The 22,005-nt window shown below is 40.2% G+C and overlaps 1 protein-coding gene across 1 annotated transcript; it reads left to right on the top strand.

Moving 5' to 3' along the window:
• Positions 1-11: 11 nt before the first annotated feature.
• On the top strand, positions 12-21,560 carry LOC135216108 (tigger transposable element-derived protein 1-like). Its single transcript, XM_064251147.1, has 2 exons — positions 12-11,589; positions 11,631-21,560. The coding sequence occupies exon 2, from the start codon at positions 14,135-14,137 to the stop codon at positions 15,281-15,283; it is 1,149 nt and encodes a 382-aa protein (XP_064107217.1). The 5' UTR covers positions 12-11,589; positions 11,631-14,134; the 3' UTR covers positions 15,284-21,560.
• The last annotated feature ends 445 nt before the right edge of the window (positions 21,561-22,005 follow it).

Here is a 22,005-nt window from a genome sequence, read left to right as displayed (position 1 = left end):
TCCTCCTCTCTCTCTCTCTCTCTCTCTCTCTCTCTCTCTCTCTCTCTCTCTCTCTCTCTCTTTTGGCACAGTATTTTATGTTTTGCAGTCTTGTGTGTTAATGATATTTTTAATATAACACTTTCTAGTATATAACAATGGCTACACCTCAGGTTAAAAGCCAGGTTATGCCCGATGGGAAAAGTGCACTTTCATGCCTTCACTCATCATGGATAACTGTGTTGCGGTGTAGAAACTGTTGCTAATAGGTTCCCATCTCTTACCTAATAGACCTCCCATGATATGTTGGTATATAAATTATTTTGCTACAGCCATTGGCAAAACACTGCTTCTTCACTCTTTGAATCATCATTCAAGGTTTGTGATAGAATTTTCATAGTTAGTGGTTGTGTTGAAGAAACATTAGTTGTCTTAATGAAGATTCTGCAAGGCCCACCTTCCTGCCAGCTTGCTGTCTGTTCTGTTGTCAACTTGCCTTTCCCAGCTGATTCTGCTAGTCATCCACCCTGCACATCAAGCTCACTTACATACACAACAACCAACTACCAACCAACCCTCCTTAATTATTTTGCTTATATATTAGACCACTACTAGCCGACTCCATGTACTCCTATTTTACCCACAGACCACAGTACTCATTCAAGTGACTCTTACCATGGTTACTTCAACTCTTCACTTGCCTTAATCATTGACTGGGCCAGCTAATCACCTTTACTGGGTTCGCTAAATACACACTTGACTTCTGTGACCCTTCCCAAGGAAATGTTAGAATCATTAGATGACTCCATGCGTTGCTTCAAAAAGGTCCTCCTGTCAGTGTAGTCACACCTTTGGCAGATTATCAGTGTAATTATTGAGGATATTCCACAATCCTCAAGTTTTTCCATTCTGTCAAAGGTGTCTGATGTTTCTGCTCCACCAACAGAGCCTTGTCGTGCTGTGACTGGCCCAGTTGTAGTTATGTCTGCCCATACTGAAGCACATGTGCTTATGGCTCAAGTATATCCTGTTTCACTCCTTATACACCCCATTCAACTTCTCCTAACCAATTTCTGGATCAACATCCCTCCCTACCTCCCTGAAGGATTTTTAAAGGTATATAAGCACCTAGCCACAGTTAGCATCTTCTGAGGTAACACCACAATACAGTCTTAAAAGGTCCTACATGATTAATGTGACTGTGATGAAACAAACTGTTTTTTAATGCAAATATTTTCATGCAAGGCTTGTTAATTACATATTGAATGGCATGCAACCATCCTTATTCTCATTGCTCCACTTATGGGTTACACAAAAAGTGAGTTGAAAGGTTGATATATACTCAGATGTCACCTCTGCAGTAGACTGTTAGAATACAACAGACTGGCAAACCTGGGAACACTTGGAATATATATGATTAATAGGTTTTTATAAAAAATGTATATTACATAACTAACTAAGCAGTTTCATAGCTGGAAGCCTCCTACCTTGGTAGTCCAAAAGTCAAATTTTGCAGTGGCATTGCTATCACTAGTGTAGGTGAACAGGACCCAGCTACTTTTGGGATGGGTACAAATTTGCAGAACATCCTAATTCATTTTCTGACAGCTCCTGGTTAACATCAGTAGTTGGATGCAGTACTTGCTTCATCTTCTGGATATTTTCCAGGAATTTGGTGAAGTAATTCATCTTGAACATTGTTTTTTGCTATTAGCTTTTGCTGTTAGTTTATTACCTGAGATTAGCCTTTTTGCTTGCCATCCTTATGTCAGAATCCAGCCCTTCTGGAATTCGGTACTGCACCAAAGGATGTAGGACCAGATTTATGATACTCATACCAAGTGAAAGGGCAAGATTTAACATGCTTAAATGTAAAGGGTGGTATGATAACCAGTGGAAAGTTTATAGATCTCATTCAGACAAATTAGACAAAGATAGGAAAAAGAAGGCGGCTCTTATAGCTGAGTGTAGAGCTAATCTTGAAGCTATTCTTTTACATGAAGAGGCAGAAGATAGTGCTTTTCCTTCCACTCCTGCTCCTCATGTATAACCCATTTTTAGTTCTCCTTCATCTTTACCACGGACTCCTTTACCAGGCCCACATGCCTTTGATCCTAATGCCATTTCCAGTCAGAAATCTAAGTTCAACAGAAAAGTTTATTGTTTAGCTAATACTGTAATGAAATTAGGTGCTTCGTTCAGAGCTTTCGTGGACAAAATTTTGAGTGACAGTGCATTGAAAAGTGTTAGTGCAGTCATCCCACCAGTTCTCCTAGACAAAGATCATCTCTGTCCTGCTCTCCCGCACTGGGGAGAAGACATACTGGAGGTTCAAGGGAGGCTGGTGGTGTTTGCCTACGGGCAGTTACCCCCTCTGTCGAGCCTGTTGTTCACTCCCAGGCATCAGCAGAGTGTCATTTTAAAGGCGTCTCGGACAGTGGTACGAGAGTCTCCTCAGACACCTATGTGTCATCTCCAGATGGAAGGTGCCATCAACATAGTGACATGGCTTCATGACCTCTTAAGAGGTATTTGACAGCTAACATCTCTCCTCCTCCAGTCAAGAAGCATTGAAAGGTTGTATTTATCCCTCAACCCTCTTGTAGTTATATGGCACCTTCTACTGGTGTGCCAGCAGTCAGTGAATGTCATTCACCATGGGACAGTCCAGAGTTGGACAGATCTTTCAAGCACCTTGTATTACCCACCAGCTCAAGGAGCGCCATTCTCCTCCTCAATGCACAGCAGCAGTACTAGTGCACTTTAAGTTTGCTATGGGACATTCAGCATCAGAAGCAGAGCATTCGGTATCAACGTTGGAGCGTCCAGTGTCAACTCCTATGCTTTAGTCTACATCAACTTTAGAGGATCCAGATTTTGCCCGTCTTTATTGTCAGTTGCAAGAACTGATGGTCGGCTCTTCAGATAAAGACTTCAACTAAGAATGAAGAAGCGTAATCTCCAGTTTCATCCGAGGAAGACGAGACAGAACAAGACTCTGCTTCTTCTTCTGCCTACTCTTCGCTTCTTCGCTACTTATTGGCTAACTTTTCAGTTTTTCGAGCTTGCTCTTCTGACTTCTTCAGCCTCCACTTTTCTCATGAGGAAGAAGCCTAGTGACAGTGAAGGTTTGCCCAAGGTGGCTCTCTCCTATTCAGCCTAGAAACTTAGAAAGTGCTCCGAGAAGTTGATGAGTGTGAGTGGTTAGCTTCCAAGAGAGAGATAGGGAAGGCATCTTTTGCATTTCCCCCTTCCAAGATGATTAAGAAAAGACATCATTTTTATCAACCAGGGAAGCTCCTTCCATGGGAGTTTCTGTCTCCTCCCAGGGGAACTTCTCTGGCTTGGTAGACGCCTCTCATCATTCGGCTTTTGCAGCGGCAAAAGTTATGTTTTCGTCGCCAGCAGTGAACACACTGGTTAGGAGCCTGTTAAAGGTACTTAAAATTCTCAGCTTCCTAAATTATCTTGTGCAGATAAAGTGGTCAGTCATGGTCCCGATGAGTTTGCTTCCTTATTTGCAATGGGAACTCTCAACCCATAGGAGATGGGGTAATAAATCAATATGCAGCCCCGGAGGCCAGCAAAACTTTGAGGTTGGCTAATTTAAGAAAAATCACATCAATGGAAAGAGGAAGATATGCAAATGCACATGGTGTAAGAAAAAAATCCTAAAAATTTTCCTACCTTCCACAAGTTGAAAATGACTGCAACCCCTTGTGGGGCATCTTGTACAAGACAATCGTAAATTTTACAAAGATATACATGACTTTTCTAATAAATAAATTTATTTTATTTTGTAAAATTATAATTACAGCTCCCACAATATCAAAACAGATAAGAAATAAAATTAGTAACAAATTTTGAGCATATTTTTTGTAAAAGATTTTCGTAAATTACTAAGAACGAAGATGCAACAACTTTTATAGGTTTATACATGTTTTTTTCTAATATTTATTTCTTTGCACTTCTCTTTACATTTATAACTGACATACTATCATAAAAGATAAGAACTAAAACCAACAGCAACCTTTTGGTATGTTTATGAGCAAATTTATAAAAAGTTGTCATGTGAAACTGAGAGGCACTACATCCTCCCTTGAAGTCAAGATCCCAAGTCATCAGGGGGCTGGAGGCTCGTCCTGGACGTCAGTGCTTTGAATGCCTTTGTTACAAAGACCACCTTTTGTCTGGAAACGAACCACTCAACGATGTCGTCTCTGCACCAGGGGGACTGGATGGTATCTCTGGATATACAAGATGCATATTTTTGCATACCAGTCCACCCACCCAAATTCAAGGAAGTTCCTGAGGCTTGTGTTTCAAGACAAGATTTTCCAGTTTTGGGTGCTAGCTTCAGCCTGTCCATAGCCCTTCAACTCTTCACACAGGTACTGTCTCCTCTGGGTAAGTGGCTGCATCTTCTGGGAATCAACAATTCATTATACTTAGAAGACTGGCTTCTCCAATCCACGTCTGATCAACAGTGCATGAAGGACCTAAAGAAAACGCTCCACCTAACTCGACGATTGGTCATTTTAAGAAACACCCAAAACTCTGACTCCTTCGCAACAGATTCTTTATTTGAGAATGAATTTAAACAGTCAAGCTTTTCAGGTTTCTCTGTTGCAGAAAATAGTCCTGTTGTGTCTTCATACAGCCTCTCACTTCCTAACTAGAGAGAATTATTCAGCTCTAAAGTGGATGAGCTTGCTGGGGATGTTGGCCTCAGTAGAGCAATTTGTGAATATGGGCAGACTTCACATGAGGCCTCTCCTGTATTATCTCAAGCCAAACTGGTGTCGGAAGACCCAGCCAGGCTCAGCACTTTTTCCGATATAAACGTAAATAAAAGAAGAGCTCAGCTGGTGGTCGTCAGAGGAAAAACTTCAAGTAAGGATTTCCATCTCTTCTCTGAGCCCCACCCTAGAATTTTACCCTGACGCATCGGATCTAGGCTGGGGAGGTCTGTTAGGAGTTCATGTCAGGGAAATGGACATCATATTTCTGGTCACAGGAAAGGTAGTAGCAATTTACTCGGACAACACAACAGCACTGTCGTGTGTGCAGGACGAAGGAGAAACCCACTCCTTCTCCCTTTACAAAAAGGCCAGTAATCTCCTTCTTTGGGTGGATTGGAACCAGATAAAGCTTATTCCTTGTTTCATCCTGGGGAGAATGAACGTCCTTGTGGATGAATTGAGTCGCTCACATCAAGTGCTACCAACAAAGTGTACTTTGGATGCAAAAGTATGCCTGGATCTATGAAGGCTATGGGGAAAACCTTCAATAGATCTCTTTGCTACATTACAGAACAATCACCTTCCCCTCTTTTGCTCTCCCATTCCAGATCCCTTAGCCTGGAAGATGGACGCAATGTTAATGGAATGGACAGGTCCAGACGTTCATGCCATTCCACCATTCATCATGATCAGAGAGGTGATAAACAAGTTCTTGTCACACCTGAACGTCTCCATGACTATGATAGCTCCTTTTTAGCACAGGAAAGAGTGGTTCTTCAAGGAGTGCTTTGGCCATGACAGGACTCAGACTGTCAGGAGCCTCCTTAAAGCGAAGGGATTTTCAAGCAAAGCTGCAGACGCTATTGCTAGAAGCTGTAGAATCTCTTCTAGCAAACTCTATCAATCAAAATGGTCCATTTTCAGAGGATGGTGCAAAGATAATCACATTTCTTCTGAGACAACTGTAATGCAGCTGGCAGACTTTCTTAATTACCTGAGGAATACAAGGAAGCTATCATCAACCACCATTAATGGATATAGGTCCATGCTAAGCTCAGTCTGCAGGCAAAGGGGGCTAGACTTCCCCACTTACCTTGTTCGACCTTTGATTCTTTGAAAGTTGCAAGATCTGATGTATTGGCATGAAACTTAGATGTAGTTTCCTGAAATGGCTCTCTACCTCCACTTTTGAACCTTTGCACTTGACCTCACAGTGGAAACTCACTCAAAAGACTCTTTCTTAGTAGTGCTGGCAACAGCTAAACGTTTCAGAGAGATTCAAGCGATGGACAAGAGAATAGGGTTCAATCAAGGAGACGCAGTGTGTTCCATTTTGTTATTACATCAATAGAACTGTAAAGATTAGGTGACCATCAAACAATTTTTGGTGCTCAGTCAAGAATCCATCAAGTCCCCTCTCCAAAAATGCCCTTTCCTTCTTTCTGAGAAGCCTTATCTCCGAAATGCATTCACAAGTTCAAGAAGACTCTTCCTCTTATGAGTCAAAGTGCATGAGGTTCAGGCAGTAGCCACCTCTTTAGCCTTTTGCCACAGTATGTCTTTGGCCTCAATTCTGCAGTCCACTTTATGAAGGTCAAAGTCAATCTTTGCCCCGCAATATCTCAAGGACAGGAGGCATTGAGGACTGTCTGTCCCTTATCCTATCTCCTCACCTTGTATTAAGGTGTTGAGCTTTTTGAGAAGCCTGGGGGTACAACATACCCGGAGTACCATCCAGTTCTTATTTTAGTGGTTAGGTTGTGGTTTTTTAATCTAGTGTTGGTGTCAGTATTGTTGCTTTTTCTGGTATTGCACCCAGGGCAAGGGCAATGTCTTCTTTTTCATTTATTGGTGTACTGCCATGGACACAAAGTCCCCACTAAGTAGAAACTATTCATGGCCAATACTGCCAAGTCTTCTACAATTTAAGAGAGTACTAACCTGCAGCTGCTCTCTTAAAGGTAAGGTACAATAAGCATTCTTGCAATGTTAGCAAATGTCTATTTCAAAGCCATTATCTTTTCTATAATGATTTGGAGTAGTTAGTCCATGGTTCCCACCTCCTTGTAATGTGGAACCAGCTATGTTAAGTGCTTGGTAAGTTACTTATTTAAAAATTTAATTTTTATAATAAAACTATGTTTTACATAATATACTTGGGAGGTTCTGCTAATTTGTACCTAATTATCCCAAAAGTGGGCAGGACCTCTTCACCTACAATAGTGATGGCAGCGCCATTGCAAAATCTGAATTTTGGAGTGCCCAGGTAGGTAGCTTTCAGCTATGTAACTGCTTGTTAAGTACATTATGTAAAACCTAGTTTTATCATAAAAATTTCATTTTTTTCTTATAAAACAACATTTGTAGGATTCTAAATCCAACATTTGACAGCCAAGTCAAGAGAAAGCAACTGTATAATCAAAACTTGAAGCAAAGGATGAAATGAAACTCGTGTGGCTCTTGGGAAGTTTAAAGTTCCTTAAATAGTTTTGAAAAAATTATAGTGAAGGATTTAGAGTACTGCTGACTCACCAGCACCACATGGTTCAAAGGTGAGAAATAGAAACTGTGGAGGATGTTCTCAAGCAATTTACTATCTACCAAAGTTTAGATATAGTTTATGGTCAGTTTATCAGTAAAGAGAGGTAAGTCAACCTTCAGCTGTAGATCTGAGGTGGAGGCTGTTCACCCTGGTCATGTGTTCTGTTTGTTAAAATAGAGCCAAACTCATGATGAATTAGCGAGAGAAACTGGCTTGCATTTGCCAAGTTGTTCAGGAATGGTGGAGGAGCCATTTCATGGTCATTCTAGAAGACTCTTTGCCCCATGAAGAATTAAAGCAGAGCTATTTCAGTCCATAAGTTTGTTGCCAACATTCCAGCTAATTTTCTTGTCACTGAATATTTGTTACCCAGTTACAATGGAAATTAAGTAATGTTTAAGAGAATGCCCTTTTGCCCTTTGCTTTATAGGTAGATTTCTTGGTGACAAGAACATGACTTGTTTTAGGAAGTGGGAGAGCAGATTTCTGTGTATCCCAAAGTATGCCAGGCTGTGTCAACTTGCAAACTAGGATTGGCCTTAGTTTTTTTATATTCAGAAAGAACCCCAGCAGTTTTTGTGAACATTTTGATAAAATTGTTCACCATCACACACCCCAACCTGTCTTCTGCCACAATTGCAAATTACCAAATGATAAACTATCCTTTTTTCTCACATTCACCACAATCACTTTTGTGTACTTTGTAAAGGTGGCTGGAGCTATGTTCAGCCTGAACGGTAGAATCTTGAGCCAGGAATACTGGTTGAATACCTTTATTCTACAAGCCCATCAAATACCTTTATTCTACAAACCCATACAAAGAATAAGACATGCTCTGGATGAGGGCAAAGTACAGACAAAGGCAGTGTCAAGGTGGTAACATCATAGCCTCCGAGAGACAGCCCACTGTTCGAACAATTAAAAGCCCTACACCTCCCTTGCAAGAATTTGTTAATGGCAATATTCTTTTAAACTCATTTTTTGCACAAAATTCACTACTAAATAAACAATAAGAGTAATTATTAAAAAGACATCTTAAGATGAGAGAGATGCACAAAACAAAACAAAATAATCTTAGTGAATGATTGGGAGCATTAGCCAGTACAAGCACATACTGAGACAAAGAAAATGACATTAACTCTGGAATATTTGTTCAAACTTAGGAAAATGCCTTTGACAGACAAATTATCAATTAATTCATGTGTTCAATCTACAAAATCTTTCAACCATGCAGCTTTGGATTTATTTCTTACAGGGCAATGGCAAATTGGGGAGAGTTTCTGTCACAACATCTGTTCTGTACCACCTGTTGGAGGCCTGATTTTGGATTTGACCACGTACACCTGTCTGGAGGGGCATCAGCCATCTTGGGGGTGTCCACAAAGCATAGTTTGTGTTGGGTTTTTGCCATTTCCAGTTCCCGTTATATGATCGCCAAGTGCCAGTTCCTGGTGACTTTATAATGGTGTCTGGCTATAGGCACACCATCCCATAATTGTCTGCCTGTAGCAAGTTGCACTGGAGACTTATCCACCCGGGCGTGTTAAGGTGCTGGAGGATTGCAAGGGATATTCCTCCTCTAGTGTTAGTGCTAATTATTCTCTCTGCAGTCTTGACAGCTGCCTCTGCCCTACCATTTGAGTGTGGGTAGTGAGCAGAAGAAAGGAGGATTGAAGTGGCCCCCCATCCTGAAGAATGTGAGCATTTTGTCATTAAGTTAGTACCTCTGTCTGTGAAGTATTTTCTTAGTTGCACCATCTGGTTGGGAGAAGTTGAGCTGCTTGGGAAATGGGCTATTTCTAGCCATCCAGTCATCTTGTCTTCATAAGCCATGTATACATATGGCCCGCCATCAGAAACAAGACAATTACTATGCACTGTAAGGGGTAATCAGGAGGTAGCATGTGGCTCATCACTTCAGTGGGAAATGACAGTGCATATATGTCACATGAAGTACAGGTCGATCAGAGATGTTATAAGTCACCTTCCATACCTTGCCAGTAAACAGAGTGGCAGGCCTTTTACAACAAGGAGTCGAGACCTTGATGACCAGCATTTAAGTTACTTACCACTTGCTGTTGGATACTTTCTGGGATAAGTAAAGGGACACATTCTTAATCATAATTGTATGTAATTAAATTGTCGGCAACAGCCACGTGGTCCCTGAACTGTAGAATGGGTGCAGACATGTTTCTTATGACTTCTTATGACTTCGGTCTAAACAACCATATGCCAGGGTATTATTACCTAGAAACTTGACAAGTGGTCAGTGGTCTGTGGCTATAGGGAGGTTCAGGCATCCTAATAGGAAAAGTCTAGCCTTCTTAGAACAGCAAACTACTGCTAGAGCCTCCCCTTCCACAGCTGCATATCCCGCCTTGGCAGGTGCAAGACCACATAAAGCAATCCTCCACCCCCCTTGCAAAAGAAGGGGTATTCAACTTAGGTGTGCAAGCAATATTGCTGGAGAATGATGAAACCTATCCCTTCCTTGCTCTAGTCTGTAATTGCTACTTTAGGGTGGCTTTATCATAGTATTCAAGGTCTCCTTATGGCAGCTGCCATATGACATCCTGTGCTTGTTCAAATCTTGTATGTAGCTGATCATCCCAATAGATGTGTTTCCTTGCAGGTTTCTTCAGGAGTTCTCTAAAAGGGGCATGATGGGCGCTGAGGCAAGAAATAGTGCCAACTGGTTCATGAAACCTTTCCATGACCTGATATCGGTGATAGATGGTTTTACTGGCATGGAGAAGTTTTTGATGGCCATTGAGCTATCTTCCACAGGTTTATAGATGTCCTTTCCTAGATGAAAGCCCATGAAATCAACTTCTCTTATGCAAAATTAATATTTTTCAGGCTTAGGTGTGATATCTTTTCATCACACGTCACCAGGAAGTTGTAGGTGTGCCAAAAGGCCACATCTACACTTGCATCATAGAGAAGAGTGTCATTGACACACTTGTCTTTCCGGCGTACCTCTTGAATGGCAGCATTAAATCATTGTGTGGTGTAGGCATCTGAGGCAGAGCAGTGGCCCATGGGTGTCATGCAGTACAGGTACCATCCCCAAAGTATGAAGAAGGTAGTGAGCGTGCACTATTGCTTGTCCAGTTTTACTTGATGAAATCCCTAATAAATGTCAGTGACAGTCTTGAAAGAATTCAAAGGGACACCCATTACAATGTCGAAGGGCACAGGTGTATGGTATGTCTCTCTCATGCAGCATGTGTTAAGTCGCTGGAAATCGATGGTGCATCAGGGCTGACTGGAATTTTGGCACTACCACCACCATATGAGCACACCATTCTGTTGCCTCTCCAGGTGGAACAGGTTACAGGACCCCTCTTTTTACATCTTCGTCGAGTTGCGTAGGGATTGATGCATGAGTGTGTCTGGCATACGGTACTGCTCTGAGGTTAAGATGAATGTGAAGAGGCTTACCTGTCATCAGAAGTAGAGGTTCCCTTAAGGTGCTGAATATTGAGGGTGAAAAATGCTCCAATAACCATTACTCAAGTCTTGAACATTCCCCTCTAATGGTGGAAGAGGTGCTGCCATCAGTTTTGGAGGCATGGGGTCATAGAAACTGGAGTTGTGTCATTGAAAGCCCTAGGCCTATTTACATCCAATGAGGCCAAGGGCATATGATGACGGAATTTCTCTGGCACAAGGTCCAGTTCCTTCCAGACTGTCAGTGAAAGGTAAAAGTGTTTAGCTGTCTTCATGAAATAAGCATCCTGCAAAATGGAGTGCCATTCATATTTGGTTCAGCAGGTGGCTGATCCCCTGCACTTCACGGATATGTCGGTAACATCCCTCAGACCAGCCCAGTGTCACAGCAGTGCAGGTCACACATTAATCAATAAAAGCAGAGAGGGTTCTGCTATACTCTCTTTGGCACCTGTGCATCCACCACAGGGGGTGAAGTTTAAACTTACCATTCCTCCTATAATCATGTTCGACCTCCACCTTGATCGTGGGTTGAGGGGTACGGCAGACTTCAGCCACAACAATGGCTCCTGAAGCATCCACAAAGGTTGCAGACCCCCCTGTATTCTTCTTACTGCTTCTACAGTATTTCTTCAGATGGCCTACCTTCTGACAACCTTGGCATGCAAAGGATTTGGCTGGGCAAGAGGCCCTCCACAATTACTTCGGTTATGGTGTGTAAGGGTCACATTACCCCTGGCATACTGGGTCCCTGCATCCTTGCTGGCCACTTCACTTGTACACCACATGGCCCATAAAGTATGATACTTTTAAAGATATTACTTGACTGTAACACTTGTCTTTTTAATTCCTAGTTACTAAGGCCTGCCATAAGTTTACCTAATATCATGTATCCTGACACATCAGACTCCCAGTTAAGGTATTTGAAATCACAATCAGCAGCATTCTGTGTGCACTTAATAAAATAATCATTCGCTACTGAGCTGGCCCTTGCACAACGCTAAACAAAATCAAGACCAGTGGACTGCCTGATTTGATAATCGAAGCACTATTTTTTCCACAGTGTGGAGAACTTCCTCGGGTGTGAGATTACATTACTGGGGATCAGTAAACCTGGAGTTAAGGGCATGTTGAAAGGCAGGGATGCAGTGTATTCAAACATGATGAACAGCTTCTGTAGGTGGCCACCTGCAAAGTTGCAACCAGAGGGAAATTGAGCGCCTTCGAGACCGGAATTCCACCAAAGGCATCTCAATCTCGCATTTCTCTGAGGCTGACGTATGTGGAATCCTTGAAAGCAAGGCTGCTTCTGTATTCAAGGAGACACAAGTAAAGTCAGCCTGAAGCACCCGAATTGCCTGTTGCTGTGCTGATAGGACTACCTGAGCCTGTAGCATGGATGGGGTTCAGCAGGTGGCTACAGAGGTTTCAAGCCTTTGGGGTCATGGGCATATTCCTGCTAGGAATATGCCCCTGCCATTGCTGGAGATGTGTAGGTCTTGAGGAATTCACTGTGCCATGTTGAGTTGAATACCTTTATCCTACAAGACATGCTGTCTGGTGAAGGCAAAGTGCAGACAGAGATAGTGATGAGGCAGTAACATCATAGTTGCCAAAAGAAGCCCATAGGTTGTACACTAAACATCCCTACAGTATCCAACCTGAACCATGGTTACATCCATATGATCAATGCATTTGGATTACAATAGGCATATTTTAATCCAGTGTGTAGCATGCACCTTTTAAGAAGACAGTTTTCCATTCTGAGGGATAGTTGCCATCTCAAACTATAGACACATGATTTGTTTGTACAGGACTAAGAAGCCTTAGATAACCCTCTTTTTGATTGAGTAATTTTAGGGAACAGCGAAGAAATTGCACTGGGAATTTAAAACTAGAAAATAGTGTCCTTATCCTGAGTGTTCAGAAGGTTTTCGCGGAACTAGAGCCATTCCCTACTTATCACCTGAAACTGTAGTCATTTCCTTTCCCCTTTGCCAACTGGGTTACTCATTATTTTTTACTTTGCCCAAATAGATATTATTTACAGACAATACCTATGTTCACATTTGTTTTTTTAAATACACAGCCCAATCAGAAAAGCAACGTCTTTATCAAACCCAATATCCAATAATATTCCTTTTAAATGTGTTGTTATATGGAATTATGGGCAGCTTCACTTAATTGGTAGGAAGACCAGTCTCTCTCAAAAAGACAGATGATCAAGCTGCTTCTTTAGGGCGGTAAAGTAGGAGGGGGAGATTATCAACGACAGAATAAGTAAATGGACTCATTAGAGCTGCAAACAAGGACAAGAATAAAAAATTATCTGCATGTCAGAGAAGGATTTAAACACTATCTATTTGTGGAAATGCAGAAAAGATTTGAGAAAATGAGCATGAAATGAAAACAACAAAACTCCATCATTGCAGATTTGGGAATTGTTTAAAAAGGTGCTCAGTGCTCACAGGTACTGAAAAGGTATTTTGAGACAAGGGGAAACAAAAGCAGTCACAGTGGGACACTGTTAGTCTCAAAATGCATTATGTAGCCAAAACTGAAACCCATTAGGGCAGTACTTACTGTAGCAATAATGAAAACTTAACCACGGTAGTGTGAAGGGTAAAGTGCACATTTTTATGACACATTTCAGTAAAGATAATGCAACAAATTCCCCATTTGCTACAAGTTAAAAAGAATTCTAATATTTGCAAAAGATTTAAGAGGGAATGGAATGTCATGAGTCTCATGACCCTTACCAGTAACCTACAAAATGAGTGTTCTTAAAGATGACATCCTGAGCACCGACTGTAGTCCAGAGTGTATGTGATCACCTACCACCTCTCATAGTATTATTTACTTGAACACTGTGTACATGGTCACATGCCTCAAACCAAAGTGCAATGTGGTATATGGCAATAGGCCACTGTAATCTTGTTCAAATCACAAAATATATACAGTGGAACCTCGACATACGAAAGTCCCAACTTACGAAAAATTCAAGTTACGAAAGTAAACATGAAGATTTTTTTGCCTCTACATAAGAAAATAATTCAGGTTACGAAAGGGTGTTACTGTAAAGTTCCAAGATTCACCCGGACCGCCAAGAACAACTTTAAAACTCACACGCTACCAACTGAGTAGACATGCCACCATCCTCCCACTCTCCCATTGGTTCCTGATGCTAGTCACTGCCGTAAGATCCTGCTCTCCTATTGGTCAGCATTTCTCCCATCGTGCTCTACGTAAAGGCATTCTTCGGCCACTCTGTAGCAGCATTGTTATCGTAAGCACGCTGAATTTGTTCGTTCATATATGATTTCATTTGTTAACGTAAATTCGTGTTAGTGATTTCGCTTTGTACTTTATCGTGTTGTGTGAGAACTTTAGTACATAACTTAATTATGTACGTATAGTCATGGGTCCCAAGAAAGTTGCCAAAGTTCACAGAAAGAAGAGGATGCTTTCTATGGAGACAAAGGTGGAGATTATCAAGAAGTATGAGGCTGGCATGCAGTTGAGTGTGATCGCTAAGGAATACGGCCGAAATCCGTCGACGATAGGCACCATCCTTAAGCAGAAGGAAGCCATCAAAGCAGCTACACCTTCCAAGAGCATGACTATTTTGTTCAACAAGAGGAGCCACGTGCACGATGAGATGGAGAGGCTGCTTCTTGTATGGATAAAAGACAAAGAAATTGCTGGCAATACAATAACCAAGACGGCAATCTGCCACAAGGCCAGCGCTATTTTCGGCGATTTGATTGCCCAGGCCGAAGACGATGGAGATGAAGGGATATCGACGCCAACCCCAGACTTCAAGGCTTCTCGTGGGTGGTTTGAAAAATTCCAGAAACAAGCTGGCATACATTGGGTGGTGCAGCATGGGGAGGTGGCCAGCTTGGACACGAAAGCGGCCGAAGCCTTTATTAAGACGCTCGACAAGATGACGATCAAGGAAGGCTACAGTTCTCAGCAAGTCTTCAACTGTGATGAGACTGGCTTTTTTTGCAAAAAAATGCCTCGTCGGATGTACATCATAGAGGAAGAGAAGAAGCTACCCGGGCATAAGCCTATGAAAGACAGGCTTACACTTGCACTTTGTTCGAACGCCAGTGAGGATTGTAAGGTCAAGCCCCTACTTGTCTATCATTCCGAGACTCCTCGAGCCTTCAAAGCCCACAAAGCGTTAAAGGAGAAGCTTCCAGTGATGTGGAGGGCTAATCCAAAAGCCAGGGTAATGAGACTTTTGTTCACCGAGTGGGAAAATCTCTGTTTTGGCCCAACAGTGAAGAAATTCTTGGAAGAGAAGTGCATCCCTATCAAATGTCTGCTGGTGTTGGACAATGCCCCTGCTCACCCTCCTGGCCTCGAGGAAGATATCCTAGTGGAGTATTTTTTTATCAAGGTTCTTTATTTTCCGCCTAACACCACCCCTCTCCTTCAGCAAGTGATATCGAACTTCAAGAAGCTGTATATGAAACATCTTTTCAAGAGATGTTTCAACATCACCATACCACAAACCTCACCTTGCGTGAATTTTGGTAGGAGCATTTCGATATCGTGATATGCATCCGACTCATCGATCAAGCTTGGCAGGAGGTTTTGAGGCAAACCTTGAATTCTTCGTGGAGGAAACACTGGCCTGATGCCGTATCCGCCCGAGACTTCAAGGGATTCGACGTGGGTGAGCTGATGCAGATTCAGAAACAGTTGACAATCCTGAAACTATTTCGCAAGTTGATGATATTATTGAAACATTACATCCACAACTAAGGTAACGTTGTTTCCTCCTTAAATCAAGGCCTTTTTGCTTAGAGCTTCCATAATGTGCACATACAAACGTCACTGTGGTATACTTAAGTTCTTCTGGCATCGGATGCTGCCGACGTTTGTACTATTCAAATTCAACGGAATTTGAGATTCAACTCTGAAAACGCTGCCTTCTTTTCTTTATATTTTTTTTAATAACACATTAAATTCTTCAAACTATTATGACTGGTCCGTGTCATAGGAGCTTTCTCCCTCAGACTTTCTGAACCATTATACACTGAGTACAAAGTATCTATTTGGAAAGTCTACATCTATAAGCATCATTAGCGAAAACGGTGGTAAACTGGTTATTAATACCATTGCCCTTTTCAAGGTCTATAGAGAGTGGATTCTCTACCTTAATTGGGCCTTATACCTAACCACCGCTCGGTATTGTTAATATTCTGAATCGTTATTGTCACCGAGCGGTGGTAGCTAACACTGTTTATGTTTTCATGAACTAGCTAGTGGGACCTGGAACCCAGGCGGTAAGGCCGGGTGCCACGGGCCCAGACGATGTGACTTTTTTAAAATGTTTTCTTAGAGAAAATGTACAATATTTTACAATTTTAACAGAATTACATTCAGAATTTTACCCAAGTTAACTTACATTGACTAGAATTTAACAAAAATCTTATCTTGTACTTTTTACAAATAATCTGTGTTTTAATGTAAATATTTTTCTGTAATATTTTATCAGTATACATATCTATTTTTATTAAAAGTTATCTATCACCAGTTTTTTTTCTTTGCTGAGCTAATGCTCGAACTTTTTATTTCCTTTTCTTGTTATTTCCTGCGTTGTTGTACCTGCCCTACCTGTCAGAACGTAAGAATTCACAATTCCATGTTTACCGTAAACTACCAACCGAGCGGTAGTTTTCCCGGATGTAATTTTCACGTGTATCTTACCATATTCAGCAACGATTTGAAAATGGCTTGGTCTTGTTAGTAAGTTAGTCAGTCACTTACGTGGGATTCCGCACCGGTGAAAAGTGCTTACAGACAACAGACAGACAGACCAAATTACTGTTTTTTTGTAGTAAGATGGTTCACACATGCACATTTTTTCACATATCTTATGATATTATACATTAATATTTAATGTGGGACAAAAAGAATTTCATTAATCTATTTCCCATTTTGATGAAAAACTAACAATGCTGAGATAAACCAGAGTACTTTCTGATCATCACGAATTGCGGATCTTAGTCATTTAAGGAAACATGCTTTCGGTTGAAATAATTGTTTTAAAGCAATTTTTTAAGTTTTAAAGCAGTTCCTGAAATGGCTGTCCCCATTCCATAGACTTCCGATTCCTGAAAAGGACTGGATTTGCTGGTTCGCTTAGCTATTAATTGCTGTGTTATTACCATTTTATTCATGATGTCACTAAGTAAATGAAACTGAAAAACTGCCATTTTGACTGTTATTATTATAGATACAAGATGACAGTGTCAGTAGAATGAACTAACCTCGACGCTCTTGGTTTGTGTGGAGCCTTCCATATATGTATACAGTTGCTATATTGCGGGGTGGAGAGGGGCTCGATCGCATATTATTCTGGGATAGCCCAGAGTCAAAGTATATAGGGTCTGCTCAACTCGGCAGTGGGGGCGGAGCTAATACTGTGACGTCATAAGAGTAACACTTCCCGTGCTTATCCATTGAATTACTTAAAGAACCTTTAGTTTTTATACATTTAATCCATATAGCATGGTGTTTTGATAAAATCTTGATAAAATCTGTAAAGAGGTCACATGCTTGATGTTTTATAATACCCATTCTCTCATTTAGCCACCTAGCCTTGTTTTATTTCACACAAAATAAACCAGTTTCAACACAGAGCTAGCCCAGCTTTCTTCATTTGTTTATTCTTTACTTATTTATATGCTTACCTATATACTGGTTTGCTGTATTCTCTTCAAGTCCATTTTTTATATCATGACAACTCTCTCTCTCTCTCTCTCTCTCTCTCTCTCTCTCTCTCTCTCTCTCTCTCTCAGGTAGTAATATTATCAAGATTACAAATAATTGTTAAGAAATGTATTTAGTTCTGTCACTGTGTTCATACCTCACTTTGAAAAGCAACATTTTTTTATTTATGCTAAAGTTAGAATTATAGGTTAATTATATTTTCCAAATCTTATTGTGAATACTAATTGTTATGCAATAAATACATAGAAAATGTGGATACAGGCAGTGTAAAAAATGGCAGTTGCATTTGCACGACTTTACCAAAAAAAAGAAAACAATATCAAAAGTATAAGAATTACATCATATACGATATAAGGTATCAAAGGAATAGATGATGAAGACAATGATACAAAGAACACATTTCCAGCAAATTTCTCATTAGCACTTCATATCACATAAATATACATCCGAACACGTAAGGTTACATATAACACAAAGTATGTACAAAAAGGTATTCGTCAGTCTGGCTGGATGTAACTGATGACGTTTTACACAAGGGGAGGGGCTAGATTTCAGCTTTCCCACGAACGCTTAATTTTTATCATTTTTGCGTGCTTAGATAATTTTTTCTGTGCGCGCTTATGAGTTTGAAAGTAATTGTAATTGTAATGTGTCATATACCAATTGAAAGGGCATTCTTTGTAATTTTACGTGGTATTTGGCAAAATGTAATAAGACGAAAATGTATGTAAGAAAAATGTGGTAAATATTTTCATGAAATTAAAAAAAAATTATGGTCCGTCTTTGACCTAGAATTCCTCAAAAATTTCAGAGACCACCAATCAATTTTAGTTATGCATTATATAGTAAATTTGATCAGCTTTCTAGTCCACTTTTCAGATTTTTTCTAGCATCATCCCTTAGTCAGATACGCTAAGAAACGTGAATGTATGTAGGTTGACGGATGAAGTAATTGCACATTTTTGTGTGCGTAGATAATTTTTTCATTGCGCGCTTGTGGGTTTGAAAGGGCATTCTTTGCACTCTAACGTAGTATACGGCAACATGTAACAAGATGAAAATTTATATAAAAAAAACTCCATCGTAAAAATAGTTATATAAAAATGTTATTGTAAATATAGTTTCATAAAGATATGGTTATTTTGTAGCTGATGACGTTTCACAAGGGGCGGGGATAGGCACAGATATAAAAGCCTAGATGCCGCATCAGCCGCTAGCTGAATAGGCTGGCGCACGTCATCAGGCCCGCCATCTTGGCGCGGTAATTCAAACAATGCAGCAGGCTGCAGTATATGACGTTTTTTGCCACTATTCGCTTAATATTGCACGGATTTTCTTGTCTGATGGCTCGTTACAAAGCTTACATAACCCCTACAAGAATCTAATAAAATAAAGTTGTTCCTTATTGTCTGAAAGTTAACTTGCAATGATTTTGTTTTAGCAGGTAGGGGGAAGGGGGCTAGTTGTACACAAATGTTAATATTTACCCATAACTATTGCTGTAAACAATGATTTGAAATGCTGTGATAAGACAGCCTACGAAAAAAAAATTGTTCAAACAATATTGTTTAAGGGCCATTAGGTCAATAGGGTAAATCGTGTGTTGGACACTAATTTGATGTTTCTAGATTTCTTTCACTGCATTATAGCTATGTAATATTAAAGTGTTAATCTGTTCCTTGTAATAAGAACTACATGGCCAAGCAAGGCACATAATGAGTTTTTGTTGATGTTTTGATATAGCCTGCTAATTTCATATCAATGTATATAGATTATCATTACAATGTAGTATCATTAAACTGTTGGAAACAGCAATGAAAAAAAAAACTTGTTTAAACTGCTGGGAATATTTATAAATAAATGCACAGATGTACAATAAATGTTATATATACATTCAATGTAAGAACAAATATCATGAACATAAATCATTGTGCAATATATTTTGAGAGTTGTTATTTCAAAGTATAGGCTTAATGACCCATAAGGCCACCCATAGCTTTAAATTTACATGTGTGACCAAACCAATGAACAGTTAGCTGAAAAAAAATTAGACTGGCCTTATGATTGTGCCTAGGCTAAAAGGCTCGGTTGGCGGGGGTGGGGGGGGGTTGTACTATGACCGGGTATACAGGGTTGCTAGTCAGGATTGGCTCATTTTGGCAATTTTGGTCTAGAGATGTGTCCCCTTCTGGAAGGGTAGAAGTATAGAGATGGCCCAGGCCCTTATCCCAAATAAGGTATAATAATTTGGGTCCTTGACAACACAGGTCTAGAGATGAGCTATATTGAACTGTTAATGCTTGCCATAATGATATATCCTAGTCTGAGCAAATTAAAGGTAGTTTTGTGAAAAATTTAAGTTCTATATAATTATTTCACCATATAAAATTAGGTCTAGAGATAGGTCACTTTTGCCACTAGACGAGGTCTCTTGATCCCCCCTAAATTTTCCAAAGCCAGGTCTAGAGGTCAGAATTCACTGAGGAGCATCCCGTTCAAAAAAATTGGAAGAACCCCCACACCCCCCAGGCTCAAAGGAGCAGGCAGATGCAAAGGCTAGATAACACAGAAATCCTAGTTATTCTAGGGCCTACTGTAGTTTATTTTAGGCTCAACCCTACAGTTTTATGACTTAAACTAGTAGGCCTGTGCCAAAAATTATATTGGGAGATTTTTTAACAGAGCACTTCGAGAGACAAAGATTTTACTTAAGTTGCACAGATCCATAGCTGTGGGCCTACTTTAGTAATCTGTCTTATCACAGCATTTCAAATTATTGTTTACAGCAATAGTGATGGGTAAATATTAACATTTGTGTACAACTAGCCCCCCTTCCCCCTACCTGCTAAAACAAAGTCATTGCAAGTTAACTTTCAAACAATAAGGAACAACTTTATTTTATTAGATTCTTGTAGGGAATTATGTAAGCTTTGTAACGAGCCATCAGACAAGAAAATCCGTGCAATATTAAGCGAATAGTGGCGAAAAAACGTCACATACTGCAGCCTGCTGCATTGTTTGAATTACCGCGCCAAGATGGCGGACCTAATGACGTATGTCCGGCCGGCCGATGCGGCATCTAGGATTTAATATCTATGGGGATAGGTTTTAGTATCCCCTCGTGAGCTGACCCGATATACTTTGAATCGGCGATAGCCCATCACTTTCGGAGACAGGTTCGAATAATGATCATATTTTGTGCAACAGGAATGATCACCTTCACGGGATCGTTGAAGCCGAAACTATGCGGATTTATTATGATGGGAATCCTTGAAACGTTCTACTGTAGGCGGAGTTTGTGTTACTTGCCAGAGGACTACCTAGACCTCTGAAGCCTTTGGTAAGTTGAGGAGCTCCTTTTAAAACCATACTTGAAAGGGTGAGGGGATACTGTGCGTGGAGTAGAGAGAGATAAGCAGCAGCACACGCTGCAGACCTTCCCAGCGTAACATATTATTGAAACTGATGATGTAGAGTAGAGGGGAGACACACATATACACATGAAATTATGAACTTGCGAAGTTTGACGCAGCAGTGTTCGTGGCCAGTTCAGGATTTTCCAAGGCACTGACCGAAGTTCACCAAATTGGCCATTCACTTTCAAAGGAGAATTATTACAAAAAAATAAAAACTGCTTTCCCTTTCAGCATAATGTATTGTCTTAACAATCGCATTCGCTGTATTTTTGTGTGTTGTATATAGTCTACAAATAATCATTGTACATAATATACATATAATAGGTCACTGTGAATTTGATTTATTGTTAGTTATGCCATTCAGTGAAAAATACCCAAAAATGGTATTCATCACTGTAATGTTAATTTGTTGAGTGTGGAATTTCCCTTAAAGGTTATCATCATTATGAATTAATAATTATGTTAGTACTGGTGTTCTCTGCGAAAATGTTCCTTAATGATTGCAACCGCAGTAGTGTTGTTAGTTGTGAAAATTCCTATTATTGTAATAATGGTTTTAATGTTGTATTCAGTGTGGAATTTCCGATAATGGTAATACAGTAATAATGGTACTGCTGTTCAGTGTGAAATGTACCATAATGTAGTAATGTTATGATGAAGAATAAAAGAAAGATAGATTTGGCGTGCTTAATTTTGTTTTGCCTTGGTAATCCTGACCCAATCCATTCATAGAAAGAGAGAAGAAAATGGTCAATGCGAAAGGAAAACCTCTAGATGAAATGTATAACTCTTCAAAGTAAACTGGAGCATAAGTATAAGAACGGTATCACTGTACTTAGGACTTCATCCAGCCGAAAGCATATGAAGATAGTAAAGGGAAAAAAGGGTACGGAAATAAAAACACCAAAAAGTTATCTTAATCAAATAAAACTGGAACGTACGATGCTAAAACCTGTTACACTCCCTGAAGAAAAATAGAAATTGACAAGAATCTTTGTTCTGCAAATACAAATAAAAATGTTCGTTTATTCAAAATCTTAAATCTCCGATTGCTTTGAAACTGTGTTAAGTATTCAACTGGTAATCATATTTGATGTGTTTTGTGATGATTTCTTTAGATTCA

This window comes from Macrobrachium nipponense, chromosome 6 (assembly GCF_015104395.2).
Source record: "Macrobrachium nipponense isolate FS-2020 chromosome 6, ASM1510439v2, whole genome shotgun sequence".
In the NCBI taxonomy this organism is placed as follows: domain Eukaryota; kingdom Metazoa; phylum Arthropoda; class Malacostraca; order Decapoda; family Palaemonidae; genus Macrobrachium; species Macrobrachium nipponense.
The sequence above is the reverse complement of the archived record's forward strand: the minus strand, read 5'-3'. Positions and strand labels throughout refer to the sequence as shown.

Coding starts and splice junctions, on each gene's coding strand:
- LOC135216108 (XM_064251147.1), top strand. CDS start 14,135: ATGGGTCCCAAGAAAGTTGCCAAAGTTCACAGAAAGAAGAGGATGCTT.